At 54.7% G+C, this 27,710-nt stretch overlaps 8 protein-coding genes across 8 annotated transcripts; 4 read left to right on the plus strand and 4 right to left on the minus strand.

Moving 5' to 3' along the window:
* Positions 1–22: 22 nt before the first annotated feature.
* Positions 23–1,482, minus strand: IWZ02DRAFT_444382 (uncharacterized protein). Its single transcript, XM_066767104.1, has 3 exons — positions 1,335–1,482; positions 1,022–1,279; positions 23–965 (listed from the first exon to the last, which is right to left on the minus strand). The coding sequence occupies exons 1-3, from the start codon at positions 1,409–1,411 to the stop codon at positions 221–223; spliced, it is 1,080 nt and encodes a 359-aa protein (XP_066625252.1). The 5' UTR covers positions 1,412–1,482; the 3' UTR covers positions 23–220.
* A 149-nt stretch (positions 1,483–1,631) lies between these two features.
* On the plus strand, positions 1,632–4,174 carry IWZ02DRAFT_415048 (uncharacterized protein). The gene is made up of 2 exons (XM_066765768.1): positions 1,632–1,724; positions 1,772–4,174. Exons 1-2 carry the CDS (start codon positions 1,688–1,690, stop codon positions 4,138–4,140), a joined length of 2,406 nt encoding a protein of 801 aa, XP_066625253.1. The 5' UTR covers positions 1,632–1,687; the 3' UTR covers positions 4,141–4,174.
* Positions 4,175–4,263: 89 nt separating this feature from the next.
* IWZ02DRAFT_444386 (Spc98 family protein) lies at positions 4,264–7,209 on the plus strand. The gene is made up of 2 exons (XM_066767105.1): positions 4,264–4,455; positions 4,527–7,209. The coding sequence occupies exon 2, from the start codon at positions 4,563–4,565 to the stop codon at positions 6,957–6,959; it is 2,397 nt and encodes a 798-aa protein (XP_066625254.1). The 5' UTR covers positions 4,264–4,455; positions 4,527–4,562; the 3' UTR covers positions 6,960–7,209.
* On the minus strand, positions 7,005–10,523 carry IWZ02DRAFT_514421 (uncharacterized protein; the record flags this gene model as incomplete). The annotated part of the gene is made up of 3 exons (XM_066770614.1): positions 9,624–10,523; positions 7,519–9,563; positions 7,005–7,098 (listed from the first exon to the last, which is right to left on the minus strand). The coding sequence occupies exons 1-3, from the start codon at positions 10,506–10,508 to the stop codon at positions 7,005–7,007; spliced, it is 3,024 nt and encodes a 1,007-aa protein (XP_066625255.1). The 5' UTR covers positions 10,509–10,523.
* A 1,313-nt stretch (positions 10,524–11,836) lies between these two features.
* On the minus strand, positions 11,837–14,266 carry IWZ02DRAFT_181082 (uncharacterized protein). Its single transcript, XM_066762291.1, has one exon. It carries the CDS (start codon positions 14,215–14,217, stop codon positions 12,028–12,030), a length of 2,190 nt encoding a protein of 729 aa, XP_066625256.1. The 5' UTR covers positions 14,218–14,266; the 3' UTR covers positions 11,837–12,027.
* Positions 14,267–14,386: 120 nt separating this feature from the next.
* IWZ02DRAFT_181099 (NMD3 family-domain-containing protein) lies at positions 14,387–16,207 on the plus strand. Its single transcript, XM_066762293.1, has 2 exons — positions 14,387–14,661; positions 14,710–16,207. The coding sequence occupies exons 1-2, from the start codon at positions 14,462–14,464 to the stop codon at positions 16,046–16,048; spliced, it is 1,539 nt and encodes a 512-aa protein (XP_066625257.1). The 5' UTR covers positions 14,387–14,461; the 3' UTR covers positions 16,049–16,207.
* IWZ02DRAFT_181183 (uncharacterized protein) lies at positions 16,158–19,057 on the minus strand. The gene has a single exon (XM_066762294.1). It carries the CDS (start codon positions 18,935–18,937, stop codon positions 16,367–16,369), a length of 2,571 nt encoding a protein of 856 aa, XP_066625258.1. The 5' UTR covers positions 18,938–19,057; the 3' UTR covers positions 16,158–16,366.
* A 1,338-nt stretch (positions 19,058–20,395) lies between these two features.
* On the plus strand, positions 20,396–24,748 carry IWZ02DRAFT_373000 (uncharacterized protein; the record flags this gene model as incomplete). The annotated part of the gene is made up of 4 exons (XM_066764676.1): positions 20,396–20,739; positions 20,815–21,347; positions 21,416–22,369; positions 22,419–24,748. Coding segments are annotated over 4 exons (4,161 nt in total), but the record flags the coding sequence as incomplete, so codon positions are not given.
* Positions 24,749–27,710: the final 2,962 nt, after the last annotated feature.

A 27,710-nucleotide genomic window follows, 5' to 3' on the forward strand; every position in this document is an offset into this window, starting at 1 on the left:
GACGCGCTGCGGCACATGCCTTGTAAGGAAAAGCTTAACTCCTTATCTGATCTGCCTCTCCACCATCGTCGCCTTGCTGTGTCTGTCTGCTTGTTATTTTGTATTTCCTAAGAAACCCATTGGCAGATTTATGACTATGAGCCTAGCGTATCATCTTGAATCGCTCTTGCAAGAAGTCCGTTTCACAGCTATTTTCGACGTCTGCTTTGGGCAGCGTCACTCAGAACAGACATCCCAGCAAGTGGACTTTTGAACCAATGTAAATAGCATGTCTATTTTCACAAGCCGAGACTTCGAGGCCTTCCAACCTCTTCACGAACAGTGCTTTGATACCTTGTCTATGACCTTGCCATCGCTTCCCCCTTCTAAAATCAATCACTTCTGCTGTCATCGTGAAGCAGCGGCGTCTGCTCGTTTGCTGCGTGAATCTATCAAGTGTCAGCATTGCACTTAGAAAAGATGAAAGCATGCTGCTCACCCCATTTCCAGTCGCGCCCTTCTGTTCTTTTCTGTCCCTGTACCAGAACCAGATTCCCATGCCCAAGAGAATGCCTTGCAAGCACCCAGTCACAATGTAAACACCCCAAGCACTCCATCCGGATGCGCCCAACCTGACGGCTAGGCTTGTGGCGAAAACGAAGCTTCCCGGCGTTTGTATCAACATCATTGGGATGCTCAAGCTGTAGACATGCTGCAGTCTCCATGTGGTCCATATCTGGGGAATGTACTGGATCGACGCGAGGCATGTCGCCATGATCCCGAGGATATTAGCCCAGAGTTGCAGTTTGCTTGGAAAACGGGCGAGCAGGATGACAGAAACAAGAAACACGACGAAAAAGTGGGCTATCGAAAGCGCAACCACGCCGAGGGCTTGTTGGATTGTGTAAGAAGAGCGATGTTCGTCTTCGTCGGATTCAACCGCTGTCGTTTGGTCTCGTGGGAAGAAGACTAAGAAGAGCAGCATGCTAGTTCTTTGGTTAGCCACGCGTCGCATCCAAATTGCGTAGACCATGCTTCTCACATCAAGAAAAAGCAACTCCATTGCGCGCCGACTTGGGCAATGCCCAATAACGCAGCTGCGCAAGGAAATCCGCCAATCTCGCTGCAACAACCAATATCGGATCGACTTTTGGGCAGGACAAGGATGTTTGCAATGGCGCATGTGCCAGACGTAGTTCCCAGTAGGACGAACCATGGCGACAGTCCTTCAGAGGAGCGGCGGATGATGATCTTTGCGTGTTGAGGAAGATAGGATACGAGGATGCCGAGGAGGATGAAGCTGGACAAAGCTATATCGTTAGGCAGAACAACAAGACGCTGAGCGCGGCACGTACATGGAGAGGCCGAAGTTGCCTAGGTTCGGGTGAGCCAAAGGCTTGCAGTCGTCGCTGACAGCTTCCCAAGATTCCATGGCGGCGACTCGAGATGAGACAGAGGCTCATCCAGTGAAGCGGGGAGATGTTGACATGATGCAAACGCGCGCGAGAGGCGAAGGAGGAAGCAGGGGAGGGTGGCTGGTGACTTCTGTTCCTTGTCCGAGCTCCAAGCTCATGCGCGTCACTGCGGTCCACTCCGTCTCCGGGTGCATGTGGCTTTGGCGCCTGAGTCGGCACGCCGCGTGTGGGGTACAACAGCGAACCGCAAGCCCTGGATTTGGAATTTGCAACGCCCACCTTCCACCTCCGCCATGTCTCTCGTCGAGTCGTTGCAGGCTCTACCAGATGGTAACTTTGATTCTTGGTGAGAAAGAAGCGTCGCTGACATTTCTCAGGGCTTCTAAGCCTCTGGCACACCTCTCGCGTGCCCGTCTTCGTTGTTGCGTTCACGGTCCTGATCCTCACTCGCTTGGTCCAGTACCTGCGCACGTCGAATCGACAGAAGTTATCCGCCACCCCCGTCCCAGGCTCGCCAAGTCGCAAGGTCGAGGACATCGCTGCGAAATGGATCGAGACTGAGACGGTGCCTCATCTTTCCGAAAAATCAAACAAGTTGCTGGAAGACGATCATGTTGAAGAAATTACAGTTGCGAAGCCATCATTTGCACGTCCAAAAGGCCCAAAAAAAGTTGTCGGCAACAAGCTCCCAAGACCGTCTCGCAACAAGACACCCACTTTCGATCCAGCTCGGGAACAAGTGCAGCCTCTAGTCTTCTTTGCGACTTTGGGAGGAACCACAGAAGCTGCCGCGAAGAAGTTGGTCGGCGACCTGAGCGCCTGGATCGACGCGCTAGGTGCAGAGAATCGCATTCTGAAGCCGGAAATCTACGACCTTTCAGAAATCGACTACGATGACTTCTTCATTTCCGCGCCCAAGACCAGCAACGTCAAATACTTTTACTTTGTTGTCATGCCGACATACTACATCGATACGTGCCTAGACAACTTTCTTGAGCACTTGCAAGAGACTCATCACGACTTTCGAATCGACACGGCGCCCTTGTCGGGCATACTTGGATACTCGGTTTTCAACTTTGGCGATCGGGAAGGTTGGCCCACTGAAGAAGAGGGTTTCTGCAACCAAGGAAAAGATGTGGACAAATGGTTGGCTAGATTGACGGACAGAAAAAGGGCCTTTCCGCTTGGTACGGGTGACGTCAAAAGTGATGCCCAGGAGCGCTTCAAGGAGTGGAGATTGGGAGTACAGGAGGTGCTGCTTGACATATCTGCTGGCAAAGGACTTGGAGAAGGTGTCCCTGGTAGCGGAAATGCCATCGAGAGTGACGAAGAGGACCTAGAGGATGAGGATGACGACGAGAAGCCGCGGTCCCGAAAGCCCAAGAAGACCAAAAAATCGATTCTGGACGACGTGGAGGACTTGGGCCGGATGGTCCAAAAAGACTCCAGCGCGGACTCCGGCCCAGACCCGGACTCTGAGCCGATGGAGGTGGACTTCACTACCTACAGCAAGAAGCCCAAGGCCAACGAAGCCCTGGCTCCCAAGGAAATGGTTCCAAGCTCGTCGCCAACCTATGCAGCCTTGACAAAGCAGGGGTACACAATTGTCGGTTCGCATTCTGGAGTCAAGATATGTCGATGGACAAAATCTGCCCTTCGCGGCCGCGGATCTTGCTACAAGTACTCTTTCTATGGCATCAGGTCCCACCTGTGCATGGAGACGACACCCTCGCTTTCTTGCAGCAACAAATGCGTCTTTTGCTGGCGGCACGGGACTAACCCAGTCGGAACCACTTGGCGATGGGTAGTCGATCCTCCGGAGAAGATCTTTGAAGGTGTCACGCAAGGGCACTACAAGAAGATTAAGATGATGCGTGGTGTTCCTGGTGTTCGGGCAGAAAGGTTTGCCGAGGCCATGCGCATCCGGCACTGCGCCCTGAGTCTGGTCGGCGAACCGATTTTCTATCCTTACATCAACGAATTCACCGGCCTCTTACACAAGAACCACATTTCCTCTTTCCTTGTGTGCAACGCGCAGCACCCAGCTCAGCTGGCCACTCTGAAGCCCGTCACCCAGCTCTACGTATCCATCGATGCGTCGAACAAGGAAAGCTTGCGCAAGGTTGACCGCCCTCTGAACAGAGATTTTTGGGAGCGGTTCTGCGCTTGCCTGGACATTCTTCGCGAGAAGAGACACCGTCAGCGCACCGTTTTCCGCCTCACGTTGGTCAAGGGATTCAACATGGCAGACGAGATCCGAGGATACGCTGACCTGGTTGAGAGGGGACTACCTGGTTTCATCGAAATCAAGGGCGTGACCTACTGCGGTACCTCGACAAGCGCAGCAGCCGGACTCACCATGCAAAACGTCCCATTCTATGAGGAAGTCCAAGAGTTTGTGACGTCTCTCAACGAGGAGTTGGCAAGGCGTGGCCTCGAGTATGGCATCGGCGCGGAGCACGCCCACAGCTGCTGTATTTTGCTGGCCAGCACGAGATTCAGGAGGCAGATTGATGGAGAGTGGAAGTGGTGCACGTTGATCGACTACGCTCGCTTCTTCGAGCTCTTGGAATCAGGCGAGGAGTTTTCGCCGGAAGACTACATGGGCGAGCCGACACCCGAGTGGGCGCTATGGGGCAATGGCGGATTCAACCCAGAAGACGAAAGGCATTTCAGGAAGGGGAAAAAGGAAAAAGCGCAGTCAGACACAGGAGACACAAAGACCAAGGCCGTCGTTGAGATATAGCGCAGTAGAAGCACTCAAAAGCAAATACAGATAAAAATGTGAATATGATTGTTTTCGTTTTCGTTGCAGGACCTGGAAGGTGGTGCGTGGGCCACCGACTGGATCCATGCATCCCCGGCTTCGGTTCTCCGCGACACGGCAGTCGCGTCACCGGACCAGATCATGTAGGTACCTACATGTATCTTATTACTTGCCATGTCTCTCCCCGCCCTCCAGTCTGGCCTGTAGAGGCCAAATGTGTCGCTTCGAGCTTGTCAACACTGCCGTCCGGTTTCTGCAGAAGCGAGTCTACAGCTCGCCCACCTACTCCTTCTAGTAAGCAACGCGCTACCGCCACGCCTCTCCGCTCGCCATTGACATTCCACTGCTCTAACCTGCTCTCCCAGCAGTGAGGCCGAATCTGAGCTTCCTGCTCCTCGACCATGCTCCACGAAATCCTCCTTTCTCTCTCGGGTCATCCCTCCCCACTCTTCGAGAGTGCCGCGAACCAGAAGACGGAGATCCCCACCAATCCCGCCGTAAACACGTCCGCATTCCCTCTGCTATCTCCTCCCGAGGCAGAGCTCCTCAAGTCTGTCGCCCATCTGGCTGAACTACACCGCGCCACCCGCAAGCATGCCTCGCGAATCGCGTCATCCCACGAGTCGACTATTTGCCGAGCGGTAGCCACAGCCATTGTCTCGACGCATTTGGCCCGCTTCCAACAAAAGATCCTTGACGTTGAAGATCGCATACTGAAGCAGGATGCTAGCATAGTGGGAGCCTACAATATCGTGCCATTGGCTGGCATCGTGGCCGAGTTCGACGAATGGACTCGGCGCATGGAGTGGTTTTGGGACCTGGCCAATTTCATGCTCCCAGCGGGCCCCTCCGACAAGTCGAAAGGCAAGGACTCTACCAGATTCCTGAGCGCAAGCCTGATAGACAAGCTCAGGCAGGAAGCTCAGACTGGGTATTCAGACATCGAGGCCGTCGCATTGGACCTGAGCAAAGTGGCAGAAACAGCTTGGCTCCGGCAGCTGAGCACTTGGGTGCTGTATGGGAAACTCCCGACCCATGGCTCCGAGGACTTTTTCATTTCCCTAATGAGAGACGACAATGGCGCAGTGGGTTATGTCACGGACAGCAGGATGCTGCCCAAATTTGTCTCGTCCAGGACCGCCAGCTCAATATTGTTCATTGGACGTTCATTGGATCAAATTCGTAGTAGAGGTCCAACGGTCGTGGCATCAAACGGCCCGGCATTGTCAGAACATGAACTTCTTGCTATCCATCTTCAGCATCTCTCGGAACTCCAAGTGCCTCTGTCCTCGGCCGCGTTGTCCGAGGCAATTTCTGAAATCCGACTGTCGCTGTCTAGAAATATGCTCCAGCAGCTCTTGCCTCTACCAAAGATCTTGCAGATATTGTCTCTGATGCAAGAATTTTTCTTGCTTGGTCGGGGCGAATTTTCGGTGGCCTTGATCGAGAACGCGGACGAACAGATCCAATCTCGTCAGAGAAATCCGAAGCAGAGCAAGCCTGGACGTGGAGTTCACGGCATGCTGATCAAGGAAGCCGAGGTCTCTACTGTTTTGGCAAAGACTTGGGCTGCTCTGACGGCGCTGATTGACGACGAGGAAATGACTGATGAAAACCTGGATCTTGCCAGAAATCTGGTGAGCTTGTCAATGTCAAAACCAACGGCAACTCGGCCTCCAACGCCAGGACGAGCTAGAGAAGCCGCGGATGCGTTACCAAAACTTTCAAGCGTCGCCTTCAACGACCTTTTGTTATCTGTCCCAACGACTCTTACCCTTGATATTTCACCGCCTCTGGACCTCTTTCTTACACAATCCGAAGTCGACATTTATTCGTCAATCAATGCATACCTTCTCGCTATCCGCCGGGCACATCTTCGCCTTACAGCGTTGTGGCGGGAGAGCAACCTCCGGCGAGAGCATCCCACTCCCTATGGGCCCCCTACCAGCAACAAACCATTTGGTCAGAACATGTTGAGGATGAGACGAGAAAGATCGAATGCCCGGACGGTGAAGATGCGCAAGGTCTGGGCCACATGCGGTGCTGCCGTTTTCCTACTCTCTGAGTTTGGAGCCTATTTTGAAGGAGAAATTGTTCAAGAATCTTGGAAGCATTTTCGCCAATGGATCGTTGGTGGCGATACGGAGCAGTCGAGTCGCCTAGGAGACTCGGAGGGACTGGCAGCGCGTCAATTAAACACTTCAATCCGGAACGAAGCAAACACATTCGGAAATCAGACTCGAAACCGCCCGAACTCAGCACACCACTCGCAACCCGCCGAACAGAAGCCAAGCGTGCCCCACGACCCCGAAGTCCTCGCCAAGGCGCACCGGCTGTTCCTCTCATGCCTCTCGCACTCGATCCTGCTCACCGACATACCGTACACACACGCGCTGCGCTCGCTCCTGACCCACGTCGACGCCCTCATCGCCTTCCTGTACCGCCTGCGTGTCATACAGGCCAATCTCGACCTCGAAGCCGACGCCGGCGTCATCGACGACGCCCTGGCCAACCACGCCGCCGACGAGCGCGACGTCCTGATCGAGCTGGACCGCAGCCGCAAGCGTGTCGACGCCGACTTGCGCGGCCTCGTTGCGCGGCTGCGCGAGCTCGACCGGGAGAGGGTTGGCTGGGGCACGTTTGGAAACGTCGGCAGCGTCGAGGCTGTGGATGGCTCTTCTGCCGCGTTTGAGCCGTGGAGGGGCGGCGGCGTCGATCGCTTGCTCATGAAGTTGGATTTTGGGACCGGTGTTGAGGGGCAGGATGAGGATGACGAGGACGCCTTGTTGCCCGTTTAACCTAGTTGAGTTCCATACATGCCCTTGGAACATTGGTTACCATGCTTATTTGGCATTGCTTTTTGGTTCCCTATTGGCACCACCAGCACTGCGCAAACTTCCAACCAGGAGAAGGAATTCGGGAAGAGCGAATGTGGGCCTAAATCAGTCTTAGCGCAAACAAGAATCAAACCACATTACCCGCAAATAAATAACAATTCAATTAACCTGACCACCTGCAGTCTACAAACGTCTATCTTAGCAGCGAATGAATCAACAATTCCAATCGGCACAACGCTCCAACTTGACCAAGAAATCAAACCAACAAACCCAACGCAGACCCAACGCAGCCAGCCAGCCAGCCAACTCACCTCCTCCCACCTCTTCCCCTTCCCTTCAGACCTCAGACTCATCCTCAGCCACCACACCCCCTTTACACCCACACACCCTACACTACCTCTGCCCCCACCAACCCCCCGTGCCCCCAAAGATCCTCGAAAAAAAGCCCCTGCGCCGCGTCTCGTCCTCACGCGCCCTCGCCTCCTCGGCCGCTCTCTCCCCTCGCGCCCTTTTCTCCAACTCCTCGCGCTTGCGTTTCATGATCTCCTTTTCTAGCGCACGGTCCGATTTCTTGAGTGCGTTCTTTTTGACTTTGTGCGTCATACGGTTTTCGTAGGGCAGGAGGGCGAGCTGGGTTTCTAGTTGTTGTTGTTGTTGTGGTGGTGGTGGTGGTGCGGCGGCAGGCGAGGGCGGTCTTGGTGTGCTGGCAGGAGGAAGTGCGGGAGTTTGGGGGGCTGGGGATGGGGAAGGCTTTGCTGTTGCCGCTGCTGCGGAGACAGGAGGCGTTGAAGCTGGTTTCTTGCCTTTGCCCTTGGGTTTCTTTGGGGAGTCTGCCGCTCGTGGTGGGTCTGCCGAAGCTTCTGGTACTGTTGAAGCAGGTTGCGTCAAAGCTGATTCCTTGCCTTTGCTCTTGGACTCCTGTGGCGAGTCTGCCGAAGCAGGATGCGCCGAAGCTGGTTTCTTGCCATTGCCCTTGGGTTCCTGTGTGGGATCTACCTCTCGTGATGAGTCTGCCGGGGCAGGCGTGGGTGTACTTTGTGTGCTAGCAGGAGGAGGAGGTGCGGGAGTTGTGGTTGTCAGGAATGGGATAGGGGTAGGGGGTCGGCCAGACACTGGAAGTAGCTTTGCTGCTGCCGCTGCGGAATCGGGAGGTGTTGAAGCTGGTTCCTTGCCTTTGCCTTTGGACTCTTGTGGCGAATCTGCTGAAGCAGGTTCCTTCCCTTTGCTCATGGTTTCCTGCGGAGAGTCTACCTCTCGCGGCGGGTCTACCGAAGCAGGTTCCTTGCCTTTGCTCCTAGGTTTCTGGGAATGGTCTGTCTCTTGTGGTAGGTCTGAAGCTGGATGCGTCAAAACCGGTTCCTTGCCCTTACCCTTGGGTCCCTGTAGCGGTTCGTGCGTCGAAGCAGTTCCTTTCCCTTTGCCCTTTGATTCCTGCGGAGGGTCTGTCTCTTGTGGCGGGTCTGCGTCTCGCTGTGGGTTGTGTATTGAAGCAGGTTCCCTCTCTTTGCCCTTGGACTCCCGTGGCAGGTCTGCCTCTCGCGGCGGTTCTGCCGAAGCACGTTGCGTCGAGGCTGGTTCCTTGCCTTTGCTCTTAGCTTTCTGGGGAGGATCTGCCTTTGCCGAACCAGGATCCGTCAAAACTGGTTCCTTGCCTTTGTCATTAGGTTCCTGTCGCAGGTCGTGCGTCGAAGCAGGTTCGTTCCCATTGTCCTTGGATTCCTGTGGCGGGTCTGTCTCTCGTCGCGGGACTTGCGTTGAAGCAGGTTCCTTCCCTTTGCCCTTGCGTTCCTGCGGAGGGTCTCGTGGCGGGTCTGCCGAAGCAGGATGAGTCAAAAGAGGTTCCTTGCCTTTGCCCTTGGGTTCCTGTGGCGGGTCGTGCGTCGAAGCAGGTGCCTTGCCTTTGTCCTTGGACTCTTGATGCGGGTCTGCCTCTTGTGGCGGAGTAGGTGGAGGCGAAGGTAGCGGCGGAGGTGGAGAAGGACAAGGCGGTGGAGGGTCGGACGTACCTGGATCTGTCGGGCCAAGCCTTGGACTTTTGATCTTCTGGGACAGGCGGCGGATGAGCTCTGTCGGGCCCCTGGAAATCTTGGAACTTTTGGGGCGCTCCTCCTTCTCTTCGCCCGCTTCCATCTTCTTTATTTTATCCTTCATGCGTTCTGCCAGCGCTGCCAGCGCTGCCTTGTTGAACTTGGGGCTGTATGTGTCCTCGGGGTTGGAGGGACTAGCTGCCGCCTCGTCTTCAGGGCTCGTCTGGGTCGCGGTGTTTGGTGAGGTTGCAGCCGCTATGGCATTCAGGAAATCTGTTTGGTTGGACTTCGTTTGCACCAAGGCATCAGGCAGATGCTCCTGGAACCGTCCGCTTTGGGGCTGTTTTACATAGCCATTAGGAGCGAACTGCGGGTCGACTGGAGCTTCGCCGGGCGCGAATGATGATTTGAGGGTTCCTCCCTTTGAGGCTGCCACGGGCACCTCGCCCTCGTCATTGGTCGGGGAGGATTCTTTTCCATAGTATCGACCGAGCCTCTTCTCATGTCCAACGGTTGAAGAGTCCTTGCCATTGTCGTCCTACGAGGCTTTGTCTGCTGTCTTTCCCTTGCCTTTGCCCTTCTCGTCCTTGCCAATAACCGTCCACGAGTCGTCATCATCATCTTTATTCGGGGCTCTAACGGGCGTTTTTCCCTTGTCGATGGTCGTGGAGGAATCCTCGTTGACGGGGCCAACCGGATGTTTGACGGGTGACTTGCCCTTATCGATGGTCGTGGAGGAGTCCTCCTTGACATCTTCAGCCGGAGGTCTTACCGGGACCTTGCCCTTGTCGACAGTCCGGAATATATCCACACCAATTTCTTCCGACGGAGCCTCGACAGCCTCCTTACCCTTGTCGCTAGCCGTGGAAGACGAGCCTGCGCTGATTTGTGGACCCGCATCTTTTGACTCCTTCTGGTCCACAAGTCTCTCGTTTTCCGGCCTGGATGAGTCCTTCCTGACTTCTGCCTCTGCTTCTGCTTCTGCTTCTTCGTCCTTCGAGTCTAATTCACCAAAATCTGGCCATGAAGAGTTTGGAAAATTCAATCCTCCGATCTGTGGAACATCGTCATTACTTCCCGCACCTCCTCGCAAAGCTCCATTGTTTGACGCGGGCGGTGATGTGTTGCTCCGCTCGTCGACTTCCATATTCCAGGGGAAGTGACCGGTAAAGACCAATGAAGGAAACCACCTGGTGACGTCGTCGGAATTCCTGGGTTTGCCAACAACATGAGAAATGAGCAGGGCTTCAGTCCGTCGTTTCTCAGACGTCAATAGCTCGTACTCCTCTTCCCTTTCCCTTTGCCAGATCCCGAGCGCGATTTTGCAGACAAGGTTCCGGCATTCAGATCTTTCTTGCAGTCTCTTTTCTTCCTGCTCCTCCGTTTCGCCACGCGCCAACATATGCCGGTCCTCCTCCTCTTCAATTTCATCCACTTCCTCAAGGCACATTTCCAGGTAATGGATGAGGCCAAGCGAAAGCATTTCTTTTCTCACTTCATCGTTCGAAGCCCGCAACCAGAGCTTAATTCGCCGCTGCGCTTCCGCGAGTCGGTTCCAAGCCTCTCTCATCTCGCGATCAAACCCTGTGATTTCCACTGGATAACCAGGATCGACACGCCTTCGCTTTTTGTCTCGCTCGACCTCAGCCTCGTCCTCATTTCCCACTCGAATGCTTCTACTTGAAGCACAACCTCCACGCGATGTTCGGTTCGACGTCCACCAACTCTCTTCTGAATTGCACTTGGGGCATTCATGTCTGAAAGTCTCTTCACGGACAGCAAGTATTCTCAGTGGTTGGCAAGGCTGAATGATGTCCGTCAGAGAGACTTGTAAAGGCGTTGGTTTCTGTGTCTGAGATGGACAAAAGCTTGGAGCCTCAGGGTTGAGTGAGGAGCGTTCGCTCGGACAAAAGAATGAAAGTCTGGACTTGACCGATGAGACGTCTCTCGAGCGAGCTGATGAAGGTCCGGGCTTGGGCGACGAGACATCAGTGGGACTTGTGGATCGATCTCGAGATTCGGCCGAGGAAAGTGATTTGGAGCAAAGAGTTGAGAACTTGGGCGCGGGCAGATAGGCCTGTTTGGGGGTTGCTGTCGAGTGCCTGGCCATTGCCGAGGAGCGTTGCTCGTTTTTCTGAGTGATAGGAGCCAATTCTTTCCTTGCGGAGAACTTGCATGGCTGGAAGTATGGACCATCATTGAGTCCGCAGCTGGAACATCTGATGACAAGGAAGTGGCACATTTTGTGGAAATTGCCCCGTTGGCTTTGCTTCGACAGCACTCCCGTTCGAAGTTGGTAGCCGGAAGGCGTTGCCGCTTGTGATTCTGTTTATTTAGTGATAGTGAATCGCCTGAAGCGATTAGGATATATCCCGTATTTTGAAGACCAAAGAATGAATATGCTGTACGGACGTGGAATACAGTATGTCTAAACGAAGCGAAGTTGGAGCTCCTGAAGCGAATAGAAAATTGACATGTAGGCGGTTCTGTTATAAGCTGCTAAGGAAAGTGCCATGGTTTCGTCGTTGGAACTCTGCCAGGAAAGACTGCTTTTCTTCCCTTTAGGGCAGTTCTGTCCCACAATCCACCGAGATGCCGAGAGGACAGTGCCGCCCTGCATCTTCACGAGATGAGACAGCTTGAATACGCCAGAGCGATGGCTCCAAAGGTTTGAAGAAGCAAGAACACTAAGGGGCTAGGCACGTTCTAAATGTACAGTACGCGATTGAATGCCGCAGAGGGACCTCAAAGTCCCTCTTGACGCTCATTACATCAACCCATGCATCAATGCGGGAGTGAATATGAGAGCAGGAAAGCGCCTGAGGAACTTTTCAAACATCTGATAGGAGATTGTGTGGTGCTTTTGAAGATGACATTCGAATTTGTAAGGAAAGCTTCAGCTGTTTGGAACTTGCCTGTCCGATTTTTTTCATCTGCATAAGAAAACAAAAGGCTCTTTCCAAATGTACGGCATGGAACACAAAGGCAGTGGCGAACTAAAATTAATATGCTCTTCTGAGTCCTTCTTCACAGGCGTTCCATAATTTTACCCACTCGTTGTTGGCAAATTTTGCTTTGACTCTTTCATGCATCTTGTCGTGCAGATTCTCGTCGATCCTCGAAATGCATCGTTTAGCAGCTTTGGCAACTTCGCCTCTGAGTGCAATGACAGGATCCTCAAACTCACGTTGTGCCATGCATTCTCTCAACAACTCAATGCACTGCACCTGGGTTCCCAGCTTCGACATGGCACTGAGGAAAATTGCGTACATGTCTGCGGAACGTGGAAGCATATGTAGCGGGATGGTTCTCCAGATATGGATAAGACGTTCTACGTCTCCCAGGTTGGCGTAAGTCTCGAGGAGGAGGAAAAATGTGTCGGATTGAAGCTCCAGCGACGTCCTCTCAACGATTTGAAGCAGAGAGCTCCGCGTTGCTTGGTCCCGATCCATGCGCTTTCTCAATTGTTTGTCAGATTGTAACGACTCCGCTGCATTGTCGAACTGCACGGAGAAAGCTTGGTGAAGTGCAACAAAAACTTCCTCAGTGAATCTGGGGTCGGTACTTTGCTCCTTGATGGAAAGAAGTCGAACGAGAGCATCAATGCGTGCTTGTCGGGTAGGGCCAAGAACGTTGTCAAAGTCAGGCTTTCCAAGCTCTCGTAAAGCCGCTGAAAGCAGGTCATTCGAGACAGGGAATCCCGAGAGTTGCATTTCTCTCAACAGGCTGAGCATGTGGCCAATTGCATCTTCACGACCAACAGACAATGCAACGGCGTATATCTGAAACAGCCAGTAAAAATATTCTGTGTCTAGTCTGACCAGAGGTATGTGGCCGAAATACTCTTTCAAAAAGGGCGACAAATGTTCAGACTGCGGCGTGATGTCTTTGGAAAACACGAGCTTTTGCTCCACTAGAGACATGGACCTCAGCTCGCCTAACATTTCTTCTAGTTTACCCTTACTCTCGGTGTTCGACTCGCGGTAAATGCCTTGATCATCCGAGACAGGATTCGGTGGATTGCGTTTTCCCGAAGGACTTAGACTTGATTCTAGCGTGCTCATTGATTTTCGCCAGATCCTGACTTGGTCGTCAGCCCAGGAACATGCTCCAGCTCTTGAATATGGATTCGTACCACTGTTTCTGAGTATGCGAAGAGTGTGAAAGCCTCTGGATTGCGAGGCTGCCGAAGCCGGATGGCTCGTAGGAAATCGATCTGTGTAAACGGCGCCATTTGGGTTCTGCTTCGAACTAGATAGTTCCTCTTCCACGGAGTCTCCTGCTTGCAAAGCTTCCTTTGCCCGGCGATCTGTCTTCAAGACACCATTCCAAAGTCCTTCAAGGTCGAGTTCCACTCTCTTTTCCTCCGTGAACATCTGGAAGACAATGGTCACACCTCGACTTTCCTCTCTGAACCCAACAAAGCCGTCCTGTTGCGGAACTGGACTGGGTGCAGAAGCAGCAGCCTCGACAGATCCAGCATTTACACAGATCCAGTCTGTACTTATTCCGTCATCGGCTGCAAGACTCGTTGGCGAGGCACCAGCATTTGCAAGCATCCGCATCTTTTTGGCCTTTCGTCTCAGCCTAAGCTTGAGCTCATTTCTTCCCAACAGTCCATCGGCATGTGCTCTGAGTTTGTAGTGGGTGCGCAACCAACGGCAAAGCCTATCTGCAGCCACGTTGAGGTGTTTTTCGCTGCGGGCAGTGCCAAAAAGCATGATCAAGTTTGCGCCGAGCGCAGGCGGAGAATCCAGCTCCCGAAGGTCCAGCAACGACAGGTCATCCAGACCTAGATCTACCGACGCATGCTCCAGAAGCGTTTCCAATATTGGAGGTGGATGCTCAGGCAGTTCCGGTAACTTTTGTCGTTGCGCTAGAGGAGACTCGTCGACGGCTCTTGAAGACGCATCGACCTGGAGATACCAAGGGACGGATGCATCCGCCTCAGTCGTTTCGGGGGTCGTCGCCTCTGAACTTGGTGTTTTCTGTATGTCTTGGGGAACATTGTCGGATAAGTGTGCGGCATAGGAATTGAACGTCCTCTGGTGGCGCTGAGCGCGAATGAGCGTTCGCGTGGGCGAGTCCTTCGGGGACCATTCGAGACCGGGCAGTGAAACAAAGGAGCGCAGAAGGTTGACGCGGCAGCCATTGCACCCGAGCCGGGCGGCTATAGCTCTGCTCGCCGCCATTGGAATCGACGAGTTGGTTTAGACAGCGATGGCGAGGTGGAGTTGTTTGGTTGATCTGCAAAGTGGCCCGGCCGCGACTTTTGACGCACCGCCCTTTATCGATAGCAGATTCTGCCATGGCCGCCGCCGCCGCCTGCGCGCTGCTTAACAATTATTTCTCCCGCCGCTACCCATGACAGCGGCTCTCTCTTTTGCAACTCCCGCTTTCTCTTGAGATACCCTGTCCTTTTGCACACATCGAGCCATGGATTTAGATTCCGGCTCCATTTCCTTTCAGCCTGGCCAGCAGAATGCCGCCACTATTCTGTGCTGCAACTGTGGCGCACCGATAGATGGCACACAGTCGGCCGGCGCACTCTGCTATGACTGTATCAAGCTCACCGTCGACATTTCCGAGGGCATACAAAGAGAGGCCACGCTCCACACCTGCAGAGATTGCGACAGGTAGCTTGCCTTCTCATCACGACCTACAAAAGCTAATTTCCCCCGCAGATGGATGTCGCCGCCAGCCTCGTGGCTTGTCGCCCAACCCGAGTCTCGCGAACTCCTTGCCCTTTGCCTGCGCAAACTTCGAGGTCTCCAAAAAGTCCGCATTATCGATGCAAGTTTCATCTGGACCGAGCCCCACTCTCGGAGAATCAAGGTCAAAATTACGATCCAGCAAGAGGCGTTCCAAAACACCATTCTCCAACAATCATTCGAGGTTGAATATGTTGTGGCAAACCAGCAATGCCCAGACTGTGCCAAAAGCTATACACACAACACCTGGAGAGCTGTCGTCCAAGTACGGCAAAAGGTCGCGCACAAGCGAACGTTTTTGTATCTCGAACAGCTCATTCTGAAACATTCCGCTCACCGGGACACGATCAACATCAAGGAAGTCCACGAGGGTATTGATTTCTTCTTCGCCGCAAGGAATCACGCCGAGAAGTTTGTCGACTTCCTCAAGTCTGTCGTGCCGGTTTTTAGCAAGAAATCTCAGGAACTGATTTCCATGGATATCCACACCTCCGCCAAGTCCTACAAGTTCTCATTCTCCGTCGAGATTGTTCCCATCTGCAAGGATGACCTCGTAGTTCTTCCCATTAAGATTGCAAAGCAGCTCGGAAACATCGCTCCGATGACGGTCTGCAACAAGGTCGGCACTGCTGTACAGGTTCTCGATCCCCAAACCCTTCAAACCGCAGACATCAGCCCAGAAGTATACTGGCGAGCGCCTTTCACACCCCTTGCGGATGTGACTGAGCTGGTCGAATTCATCATTCTGGACATTGAACCGCTTGGACCCGTCAAGGGCCGTTACGTGCTGGCCGAAGCCACCGTCGCACGCGCCTCAGACATGGGATCAAGCGATCAAACCTATTTCACGCGGACGCACCTCGGTAGCCTGCTCAACGTCGGAGACTCCGTCATGGGATATCATTTGGAAGGCACAAACTTCAACAACGAGCTGTACGATCAGCTGCAAGACAGCAAGCAGTACTCGGCCCAGATCCCAGACGTAATGCTCATCAAGAAGCACTATTCGCGCAAGAAGAAGAACAAGCGCAACTGGAAGGTCAAGCGCATGGCCAAGGAAGAGTCCGAGATGCTGCCGCGTAAGCAAGACCAGGAGCGCCTCGAGCGCGACTTTGAAATGTTCTTGCGCGACGTCGAAGAAGACGATGACTTCAGAGCTGGCATGGCTCTGTACAAGAACCAACAGAGCGCCATGCCCAGCAACCCCGATGAGATGGACGAGGACGAAGATGGCGAGGACGACGAGGGCATACAGATACCAATGGACCAGCTGGTGGAAGAGCTGGAGGAGATGAAGATGGATGATATGTAAAAGGGAGGCCTGGGACATGTAGCTTTCGGTTTGGCAGCAGGTGCAATCGATTCGGTTCCGGCGTTTGGGTTGACAGCATCGAAAACTTGGAGTTTGGGTACATGATCCTGGACTCCCTGAGTGGCGGCGCAGAGTCCTACTGCATTCGATTTTGCATTTGTAGCTGATCAATGCGACTATCATTAGCATGTAATAGCTCCTGTCGCTCTTGCGAAATGAAGAAGATGGATCTTTTGTCTACATAATCCTATACTGTCGCATGGAGGGATTGGCTTGGGTGGATTCGGTCTGTTTTGCTCTTCGTATCTCGTCCTTCTCTTAATCCAAAGCGGAGTACATCTTCTGTCTCCTACTCGCCACCGGGGCTTGTTCCGTGTCCGACTCGGGCTCAGGCTCTGGGGCAAGCATCATCATTCCCTCATGGCTGGCCATCCTCAGTGAGTCTACGTCGTCATCTGCTGTCGGTGGGCGGTTGTCCTTTTTCTCGACGTCTACCTCTTTGGCATTGTGCGCCTCTGCGCTGTGCCGTTCAGACTGTTCCTCCGCTCCGACTTTCTCGATCCCAGATTCGACAGGGCGAGGAGACTCTGGAATTTCGGCCTTTTGAGTGACTGCGGGCCGCGGAGGCTTCGGCGGCGGCAGCTCCTCCTCTGCTGGCTTTGCCGCTTCACCGACGGGCTTGCGACGAACAAGGCTCTGCGGCCGGCTGCCCAGAGACTGCGAACTCCTCTTGTCCTCAGAGCTAGCTGGTTCATCCAGACGGAGCTGCTCCACCGACGGAATCTGCATCGACTTGCGCGCCTCGTGTCCCGGGCTGTTGTCCAGACCAGCCTTCTTCTCCATCTCTTTTGCTTCTGCGTCGACGACCTCTTTCAACGCCGCGTCGCGGTCTCTGTCTTTGTTTTCGCCTCCAGCGTTGGTCATTTTGTCTTGCACCTCCTTCTCGCTCTGCTCCTTGGCCTCCTTGTCCTTCTTCTCCATAATGCGGAGCTCGCTCTCCTGCCTGGCGATCTCTGCGTCGTCGAGTTCTTGCATGCCAATCTGTCTGAGGATGGAACCAGTGAGGAAGCGGTACTTGGTGTGTCCATCAACCAAGGAGCTCACATCGACATTCTCGATGCCGTGGACTCCCCTGACTGGTTGAAGGCCTGCGACGCCGAACTGGATGCTGCTAGTGCGGTACAGGAAGCCGAGGATGTGGTCGCTCTCGCTGTAGACGTTGACGACGCGGCCGGCTACAACGGCTCTGATCTTTCGCCATGCGGCTGCGTCGCTTGGGGTTGGTGATCCCATCATCACCACGCTTTCGACGAGGCCAAATGCCTTTCGCTGTGCCAAACTCTGCAGCGCCGCGAAGATCACTCTCGCTCCCAGTGAATACCCAATCAATGTAACCGGCCTCTCGCCCTGCGCCTTGTTGATCAACGCATCCGCAAGTACGGCGCCGGCCTTGTCGCTCCGCGATCTGGCCACGCTGAAAGGGTTGTCGACGATCTTGGCAACGCGAAGCAGCATGAGAGGCCATAGACCCGCAGCCAAGCTTCCCAGCACCGTCCGCTTGACGATTTCATACTTGGCGTAATTCCAGGCTGCGGATTTGAGCACATCGGAGAGGCTCTGGCCCAGCCGCAGCAGCGCCTGCACCTCCCAGCGCAGCGCAAACGTCTCGAGCGACGGCGCCAGCACCGTCCACGGCCGCACAATATCATTTGTGTCTGAAAGCCATCCAGACACGGCGATGGCGACGCGCAGACGGTGGCCGCCGTCAGGAGGCGTCGATTGCGAGAGGCCGCGCAGCCTGCGCTGTCGCTCGTATGGGTTTTCTTCCTCGCGTGCCTCGCGCACGGGCAGAAAGCGGAAGTCCGTCACTTCTTGTGCGTAGCGATCCATCATCTTGCCTGTGATGCGGCCGCCGTAGGCGCCAAAGAGCCCGCCCACAAGCACGCTGCTGCCGGCGAGACCTCCCAGCAGCCCTCTAACGGCTGTCGCGCCTAGACCAAGCCCGCCGACCACAGTGCCTACTCCGGCTGCGAGAAGCGGAGCGGCAAGTCCGCCAGTCACGCCAATGAGAGCGGCGCCAGCAACTGTTGCAATGCCGACTTTCCATTTGCGCGATTTGGAGTTGGAAGAGGCTGCGCGGGACGTTTCTTCGTCGGCCGAGAGGTGTTTGACACTAGTGAGAAGTGCGGTCGCAACGGCAGTCTCGCGGTCGATGAGAGCAGAAGCAGGTAGTGCGAGGGACGACGTAAGATAGAGGAGAAGCAAGCGAGAATGAGAGGGATAGTTTTCAAGAGAGAGGAGTAGAAGCAACAGCGAGTGGAGTAGCAGCGTGCGTGATTCGATGGTCAAGGAGGTCAGGGTTGTATATATGGGGACAGGCAAAGGGGATGGCGAGTTGTCTTCAGATGGAGAGGCCTGCGTAGACGCCCTTTTGCGTGCTTCTTTTGCCTGTCGTACTGCTTCCGACTTGACCTGCAGCACCTCTCCCAACCGTTGCAGGACACTGACCCTCCATGAGTTTACGAATGTGACTGCTGCGCGGTGTAGTTCTTGCACCTCCGGGGCTGCCAATTCTTTCTTGATCTTCTCGACTTGCGTTGGATTGGGCTCTGTTCCTTTGGTTGACTTAGGACTCTGTGGTTGTTCTGGCAGAGCCGAGTCCTGTCCCGTTGATACATCATCATGCGACGAGTTGGTTGATGCAAGTGTTTCGGGGACTTGGAATGTAGCGCTGAGGTGTTTGCGGATGGCATCTGTGCAGAGCACAACAAGCAATGCAAACTCCGTCTTCAGCTCTGGTGTGTCCAAGATGGTATCCAGAGACGCGTCGCTGTTCTCGCTCTTATGGCTCGACGACGAGTTCTTGTCTTTGAAGACCTTGGAAAACATGGCGCGAGTGTATCGAAATCAAAAAGATTGTGATTTCAGGAGATATGGACTTCTTGACAAAGTCGCATAAATCGGGTCGAAGCGCGCAGAAACGAGACGCAAGAAGAGAACGGTGAGACCAACCGGTCTCCAGTAAGATGTGGCTGGACGTAGGAGAGTTGAGCAAACGGTTGATGACACAGAGGTGCAGACAGAGAAGGTTGACGTCGTCCACCGCGGAGCTTCACCGGCGCCGTGACAATGTCCTCGTGCGCGCGCACCGCTCACCTCATGCTGCCTGGGCCAGCCGCAATTTTCAACGACTCGACTGTTGCGGTAGAACAGACCAAGACAAGCGATTCAAGATTCCGAGGTATGTGGCCGGTTGCAGCATGTTGGAAAAGAGGGAGAAGCAGATGGAAGGGATGCCGTCTGATTCCTGACCAACCGGAGACCTGGCGGAGCATGTCTTTTGTTGAGCGTCTGAGTGGATGCGGGACTGAAAGGTTTTATTTACTATTAGCCATGATGTTAGGATAAGTACCAAGGCACCGCACAGCCTGCACAGATGTCACGACTACTGTCAGAAAAAGCCCTTTCAAGTCCACGATGCAGTACTCGGCAGAGGAGGACATGGGGAAGAGGAGCCGGCCACCACTTCTGACTGCCTCGAGACGTCACAAGCATTCCAATCGGCACTCACTATCCTGCGTGGACCGTTCTTCAAGCAGTCGTGTTTACAGCTTCAAGTCGAATTAAAATCGAGTAGGCGGTCTGTCCGAAGTGCTCCGTCGGAAATCAGCCCGGACGTAGAGGACGATAGAGAGAGGATGGGATCAGATCTGGTCCCAGTCGCCACAGACGTTTAGGATGAGTGATGGGCTTGTGTGGTCTGGAGGACATGCAAAATGGTAAATGACAGCAGCACATGAGCGTGGCCAAGGCGCACGCGGGGACTCAAAGTAGGGCGAAGCTCATGGAATTCTGCTTCGTCGTCCATGGGCAATTTTTGACTTTCGCAGCCGACGCGCTAAGGTAGGTCCTGCACTCTGTACATGCCCAAAAGGCTCGTCCGTCGGTTTCGTCCAGCGCGTCGCATCCCAGGCCAGGACGTTGACACATCCTCTCCACCTCATACAGCCCCGTTGTCTCCAGAACCGCATCGCATCGCCTCGTCCACTGCCGACGGCTTCTCGCAGCGTCTCAAAGATTCCCGTCACCGCGTTGTTTGTTCCCGTCGGCAGTTCCCGCGCGCCGACAAGCCAGTCCACCAGGTCCAACCTCCTACATCACCGCCGGGGCAGCCTCAATTTTCTGCCTCTGCCAGGCACCATTGACGCGCCCTCCCCCTCTGCAACACCTCGTACCTGCCCTGAGACCCAGGCCCTCCCTCTGCTCTCTCGGCCCGGATTCTCCTCCTCTCGGCTGCCCTGGTCCACCGCCTTCTCCGTGTTTCTCGCCGCCCTACGCAGAACTTGAGCCTGCCGTTGGAGCTACTGCAGCTCCACAGGTAGGCCGCTCTTCTTCACGACGGCGTCACTCAAGAAGCGGAAGCTCTCCCAGGACCCTCCTCTGGAACAAGAATCCTCAGAGCCAGTCTCGACCTCAACTGCCTTCGATAGTCACCGAACCTCCGACCTGCCGCGCTCTTCGCCCCCTCCCTCCGTCGGCAGTCGCGCCTCTGCCTCGCCTCGACGTTATATCCCCCCACATCTGCGCGACGAGGTGTTGGAACCGGTTGCCGAGTCCGACGGCACTCCTTGCGATAGCAACGCCAGCGGTGGGAGCTCCCCCAGCGAGGCTTACGCAGGTTTGAGCCTGGAGTCTAAAACCGGGTCTGGGAATTCAACAAGCGATCGGCGCGGCTCCCCATCTGGCTCAGAACAGACGCAGCTGAGGGCTGTCACATCTGCTGAAGCTACGCATTCCCAACAACGCCCCTCGGTTGCTCAGTCGCCATCCCGCCGTTCGGCCTCGCCTGCAAAGCGCTCCGCATCCGAAATGGCTGGTGAGAATGACAGCAGGGAGCAGATGGAGGCTGAAAATGGTATCACGAGGGGCACTTCGGTCGACATGCTGAGGGAGGAGCAAAACAAGGAAGGCGGCAGCGTTGGTAGCTCCGAAACGACGTCGACGTCCATCAACGAGTCCAATGCTGCAAGCACCACGGCAACGAGCGACGCTGCTCAGTCTCCTCCAGCATCAACAGAGCAATCTGCCGCGTCCAAGTCTATAGACGACCAAGTCAGCCAAATATGGGCATTACATCAAAAAGAGCTGCAAGAGGGCCAGAGAGGCTACATTGTGAGCATGTGGTGGTTGTCAAGAGTCCTGGCCAGGTCATCGAACAAGGAACAATTTTCTGGATTTGACAAGTCACGGCTAGAGGGCGAAGTCGGCCCCATCAACAATGATGATATTCTTGAAGAAGGTATGGGTCTGCCCGTCTTCAACTGCTGCATGTTTTCACAAGCTTACCTTCTGTTCCAGATGCATCAGCCTGGGAACAAGACCACATCAGTGAGGGGCAAGGCCAAATGTTTGTTCCCATTAAGCCCAATCTCCAGTATGGAGATGATTTTGAAGTCTTTCCCGAAGAGGCTTGGAACCTAATGGTCTCGTGGTACGGTATCAAACCAGGCAGCCCTCCAATCATACGCTATGTACAAGATACTGCACCGCCTGGGTCCAACACGTCGAACCTGCAGTATGAGATTTACCCGCCGTTTTTCACAATCCGCAAGCTGCTCAACAGCAGCGAGCCCATGACACCTCAGCGACTGCGGGAAAAGTCTCAAAACGCCATCAGGTTGCAATCTAGCCGGAGTGAAAAGTTTCAAGACTTTCTCAAGCGTGCTAAAGAAGCAGCCGGTATTCCCATGTCTAACAAGGTTCAGATCTGGAGGATTTTGGAACCCGTCCAGCCTGCATCTGCGCCCAAGGACAGTGGAAATTCTGGCGTGCTCACCCCCGCTACATCTCGAAGTGCCTCTCCTGCGCGAACAACATCGACCCCTTTTCTCATTGATGCTCAGGCGTTCTCGTCCTTGGCTGAAGGAACCCAGAGAGAAATGATTGACCACAAGGACGAGACTAATAACCCCAAGTACAACGGCAAGGCTAAAATGGATCTGGTCGGTCTAGCCGAAAGCCAGACTTTGATTCTCGAAGAGTGGGTGGGAGGTCCTGCTGGGGGTGAATTCTTGTCAGACAGTGTTCGCAAACAGGCGCAGAAGCATGGCGTCTCCCTCGGTGCCGGCCGAAATGCCCTTGATTCAAAGACGGACAGCGGTCGTAGTAGTCCAGCCCCAGGCGGTCCAATGACCAGAGGTCGCACCAAAAATGGAAAAACCCGGGGCACCGTTGGCCTTTCAAATCTTGGGAATACCTGCTACATGAACTCTGCGCTTCAGTGTATCAGGAGCGTTGAGGAGCTCACAGCTTACTTCCTTCGTAAGTACCTTGGTATCCATTGCATGGGACAGACCCTGATTTGCTCCAGAAAACAAGTACAAAGAGGAGCTGAATCCCGACAACCCTCTTGGTTACAATGGAACAATTGCCAAGGCCTATGCTGGCCTTTTGGCGGCAATTTACGAAGAGTCGACCTCTACATCGTTCTCACCCAAAAACTTCAAATATGCTCTCGGCAGAGCTCAGCCCATGTTCTCCGGATATGGCCAACAGGACTCGCAAGAATTCCTCAGCTTCCTCGTTGATGGCCTCCACGAGGACCTCAACCGAATTCACAAGAAGCCCTACATTGAAAACCCTGAGTCCGATGACAACACGCACAAGGATCCCGAAGCCATCAAGGCGCTGGGTGAAAAGTACCGCCAACTCCACAAGGCGCGCAACGACTCCATTGCGATGGACTTGTTCAATGGATTTTACAAGAACACCATGGTGTGTCCGGATTGTGACAAAGTGTCCATAGCCTTTGACCCCTACTCTTCTTTGACCCTTCAGCTTCCTATTGAAAAGAATTGGCAGCACACGGTCTACTTTATTCCTCTGCGCGGACATCCTGTCAAGATTGACGTGGAAATCGATCCGAACCGGCCACTCAAGGCTTTGAAGGAGTACGTCGCTGCTCGCATCCCTGGTCTTGACCCGAAGCGAACCATGGTGTCCGAGATATATTCAAACAAGTTTTTCAAGCATTTTGACGACAGAAAGGCCATTGTGGAACAATCGATCGGCGAAAAGGACGACATTGTAGTCTACGAGCTTGATGACGAACCAACAAATTACCCACCACCTAAAAAGACGTCCAAGGTCAGGTCGATGCTCTACACATCTTCTGAAGAGGATGAGATTCCTGACTCAACTTCGCCTTTGGCCGATCGAATGATGGTTCCCGTGTTCCATCGCTGCAAAGGCCCCGCAAGGCACAATAGTGATAAGTGGTCCAGCACGCTGTGGCCCTCTCACATTGTACTTCGACGCGAAGAAGCCAAGGACTACGACGAAATCCTTCGCAAGGTGCTGGGTAGAGTTGCGACCATGACCACCCGCGATATCTTTGCCGAGGAGGATTCCAGTTCACAAATCTTTGGTGCGCGGACCGCGTCTGACACGGTAATGACTACGGAAGAAGATGCGTCGTCCATCACCGACACTCGCGTCAAGGCGAGCTCGATCGAGGGCGACGAAAGCATCGTAGACGTATCAATGACCGAAGCTCCCGAAGCTGGAAAAGAAACAAACGAAGACGTCACAATGCACGAAACGACTCCTGAGGCCTCGGCTCTTCAGTCAGGAGCCTTCGTCGGACCCGGTCTGCGAAGATTGTTTGCTCTCAAATATTTCAAGCCCGGAGACGAACTTGTGCCGACTGGATGGAGCTCACTCAACAGCCAAGAATTGCCGACAATCGAATCTCGCATGCCAGTCTCACAAAGCCGAAGGTCTTCAATCCAATCCGACGCCAGCCACAGGAGCGAATCTAGCTTGGGCGGCCAGCGCGACGAATCACCGCAGAGCGAAGAGACAGAGGATACCGCACAATACTCAAACTCGAACACCGTCGACTCATTCGACGGCGGTGCTCAGAGTGAGGATGAGCTGGCATCGTCTGTTCCGACTTTCAAGCAAAGCAACAAACAAAAGTTTAATAGGAACCAGGCCAGGCGGGGCAAAGGTAAAAAGAATCGGAAAATGAAGACGTACGGGCGCAAAGACAGAGAGAGTGGAGGCAACAGCAGAGCAGGGTCCGAGCCCCTCGTCTCCGAGCCCGATGGCGACCCTATGCTCGTCCGTCTCGGAGAGGTCATCGTTGTTGACTGGGAGCCGGAAAGTTACGATGCCCTCTTTGGCGGAACCGGGGTTGATAAGAACGACATGCGGGGTGTCAATTCTTGGGATCACATGGATACTCTCGACGACCCTGAACTCATGGCAAAGAGGAGAACACGCGCTGCAAGGAAAAAGACGGGCATCACGCTCGAAGACTGTTTTGCCGAAACGGCAAAGACTGAAATTCTGTCCGAGGAAAATGCATGGTACTGCGACCGCTGCAAGGAGCATCGACGAGCCAGCAAGACTTTGGAAATCTGGACAGCCCCCGACATTCTTATGATCCATCTTAAGCGTTTTGGTGCGAATCGGGGCTTCAGAGACAAGATTGACATTCTTGTCGACTTTCCCATAGAAGGACTCGACATTACTAAGCGTGTTGGTCTGGATGAAGGCAAGCCGCTCATCTACGACCTCTTTGCTGTGGACAATCATTTTGGTGGTCTCGGGGGTGGACACTACACTGCTGTGGCCAAAAACTTTTTCGACGGACAGTGGTATGACTACAACGGTAAGTTTACAGACCTTACCTAGAGACAGGTCTCGTGCTAACATCGCACAGATTCCATGGTGTCAAAGAAGAGCCCTCAAAACATAGTCAACGGCAGCGCATACCTGCTCTTCTACCGCCGGCGCCAAGAGGCCCCTTTAGGCCCGCCCTACCTTCAGGAAATCGTGCAGCAAGCATACGCCCCCGACTCTGATGTATCCGACTCGGATGCGGGAAACGGGAGGCGTCTCGGCGATATCTCCCCCCTTGGATCGCCGAGCGCTGGCAACGAAGTAGAAGCTGGTCGCCTGGTGGGGGCAGGGGCAGCTGGTTCGGCTGGGGCAACGGAAGCGGCAGCGACGACAACAACAATAGCCAGTCTGGCTGATGACGGTAGCAACGACAATGGCTACGACGAGAACGACGAAGACCCGCCGCCGTATGCCGCCGAGGACGACAACTGGAGTTGGAGCCACGTGCGCACGGGTGCCACGCACTTGAAGAACAATACCAGCGACGCCGGCGACACGGACGGGGCCAGCCTCGACGCCAATCAGGATGAAGACGAAGACGTGTTTGACCGTCACCACGACTTTGACGCGGAAGACGACGACGGCCAAGAGTTGTATGCGCTCACAAGTAGCGGACCCGGGCGCTGCACCCCGACCGACGAAGACTCGGGACGCGGCGCCACGGCTGCTGGTGGTGGTGGTGGTGGTGGTGGTGGTGGTGGTGGCGTCGAAGGCCCCGTCGGCGGCGTCGTGCAAGTGCCGGACCGGTTTTTGATGGAAATGCCGGACGACGACGACGACGACGATGACGACGATAAGGTGGCCGAAATCCACGTCGGGGAAAAGGAAGATTAGTGGTCTATTGCTGTTGGTCGGGGAAGATGGCGGCGGTAGCCAGTGAGCTGACACGAATGGATGGGATGGGATGGGATGGGGTGATGGATGTTCTGTCGGTCGGTTGGTTATCTGGATTGACTGACTGGCTGGCTGACTTGACTGAGTGGGTGAATCGATGACGACGACTTTGATGTTGATGATGATGATGATGATGATGAGGATGATGTGACAAAAAAAGAGGGAAAGAAAGAAAGAAGCAAAGAAAAGACGGGCGGAGTGGGATGGGATGGGATGAAGTGTTTGGCATGTTGGTCGATCGGTCGGTCGGTCGGCATTCTTTTTCTTTCGTCGTCGTCGTCGTTGTCGTCGAACGGGGAGGGGGGGGGGGGGGGGGGGGGGGGGGGGGGGGGGGGGGGGGGGGGGGGGGGGGGGGGGGGGGGGGGGGGGGGGGGGGGGGGGGGGGGGGGGGGGGGGGGGGGGGGGGGGGGGGGGGGGGGGGGGGGGGGGGGGGGGGGGGGGGGGGGGGGGGGGGGGGGGGGGGGGGGGGGGGGGGGGGGGGGGGGGGGGGGGGGGGGGGGGGGGGGGGGGGGGGGGGGGGGGGGGGGGGGGGGGGGGGGGGGGGGGGGGGGGGGGGGGGGGGGGGGGGGGGGGGGGGGGGGGGGGGGGGGGGGGGGGGGGGGGGGGGGGGGGGGGGGGGGGGGGGGGGGGGGGGGGGGGGGAAGGGGTGTACACGGGATGTGCGTGAACGAGGGGGGAGGGGGGTTTTTTTTTTAAAAAAAAAATCTTTGTCAATGCATGCATCATCATCATCATCATCATCTCTGTTGTAGTTGTTGTCGCCATTGTCGTCTCGGTCGTTTCACTCGCTTGATTTTTCTTTTTCTTTCTTTGGGGGGTGGGGGGCTGGGAGTGTTATGAATCGGAAGAGGGGAATGACGAACATGTCAGCCACAAGCAGGAAGCAAGGAAGCAAGGAAGCAAGGAATCAGGAATCAGTGGATGAACAGGCAGACGGGTCTGGTGGTTGGAGCTGCCGCTGTTGCTGTTGCTGTCGTTTTTTTTTTTTTTTTTTTTTTTTTGTACTAGTACGGATGGGGATCATCAGGTGGGTGTGCGTGGCCAAAATGTTCTGAATAATGGGTAGACCGGGCGAGTGAATCATTGCAATTGATGAAAGTGTGATGATGGTTGTCACGATGGGCGGATTGCTGCCGAGTGCAGGAGGTACCTTACTTGATGTGTGAATCAGCTGTTGATGAGAAGGATAGAGAGACGGAGGATGTGTGTGTGTGTGTGTGTGTGTGTGTCTATAAGAGGGCAGATTGTGTTGATTCCAAGCACATTTTATCTTTTTTCACTTGGTGCGTGTGCCAAAAGCGCGTGCCCTCTCTTCTTCCCTTTTTTTTTTTTTTTTTGTCCCCCTCTTTCTTTTATCCACGTTTGCGGTCTCACATTCTCAAGTAGACTGGCAGACCGCAAATGGCAAGCTTGGGCGCATGGCGGCTGAGATGAGGCGAGGTGAGGCGGCGGAAATCTGATGTGAGAGAGGGGAGGAGAGTAGGAGGAAAAAAAAAAAAAAAAAAAGGCAAGACAGTCGACAAAAGTAAAGCAGAATGGCGGGATGGGAAGTTGACGGAGAGTGAGACAAACGGAGACAATAGGAATGGGGGTGAGTGGATGGATAGGTAAGTAAGTAGATGGGTGGAGTGGAGTAGTGAGATGGGCAGCCCAGGGTGGAACGGCACGGGGCGGGAGGGAGGGAGGGAGGGAGGGAGGGAGGGACGGGACGATGGGGTGGTGGGGTGGATGGACGAGCCTAGGGGGCTGAGTGAGTGTGGGAGTGATGATGGGAGATTAAAGGCAAGTGACATGAGGGATGTTGGAGAGAAACGGGGAAGTGGTGTTGTCTTTGAGCAGATGATATGAGGACGGTCACAGAGGCATGGGACGACTGGTGTGGATGGTGTCGTGGTTGAGCAGGCGGATTGAGGCAGGCAAGAAGGTACGAGACGTCCGTCTGTCGAATGTCGTGGTAAAAGAAAAGAACGAATGCGTGGGAGTTGTAGCTGATGGTTCTGTCAGTGGTCATGCATGGCGGGCGAGGCGAACACAGAGGGTTTGGTTTGGTTGGGATGCAGGTCGTGTGGCATGTCCCGCA

The sequence above is a fragment of the Phyllosticta citriasiana genome, assembly GCF_038021145.1.
Source record: "Phyllosticta citriasiana strain CBS 120426 chromosome Unknown IWZ02scaffold_3, whole genome shotgun sequence".
In the NCBI taxonomy this organism is placed as follows: Eukaryota; Fungi; Ascomycota; class Dothideomycetes; order Botryosphaeriales; family Phyllostictaceae; genus Phyllosticta; species Phyllosticta citriasiana.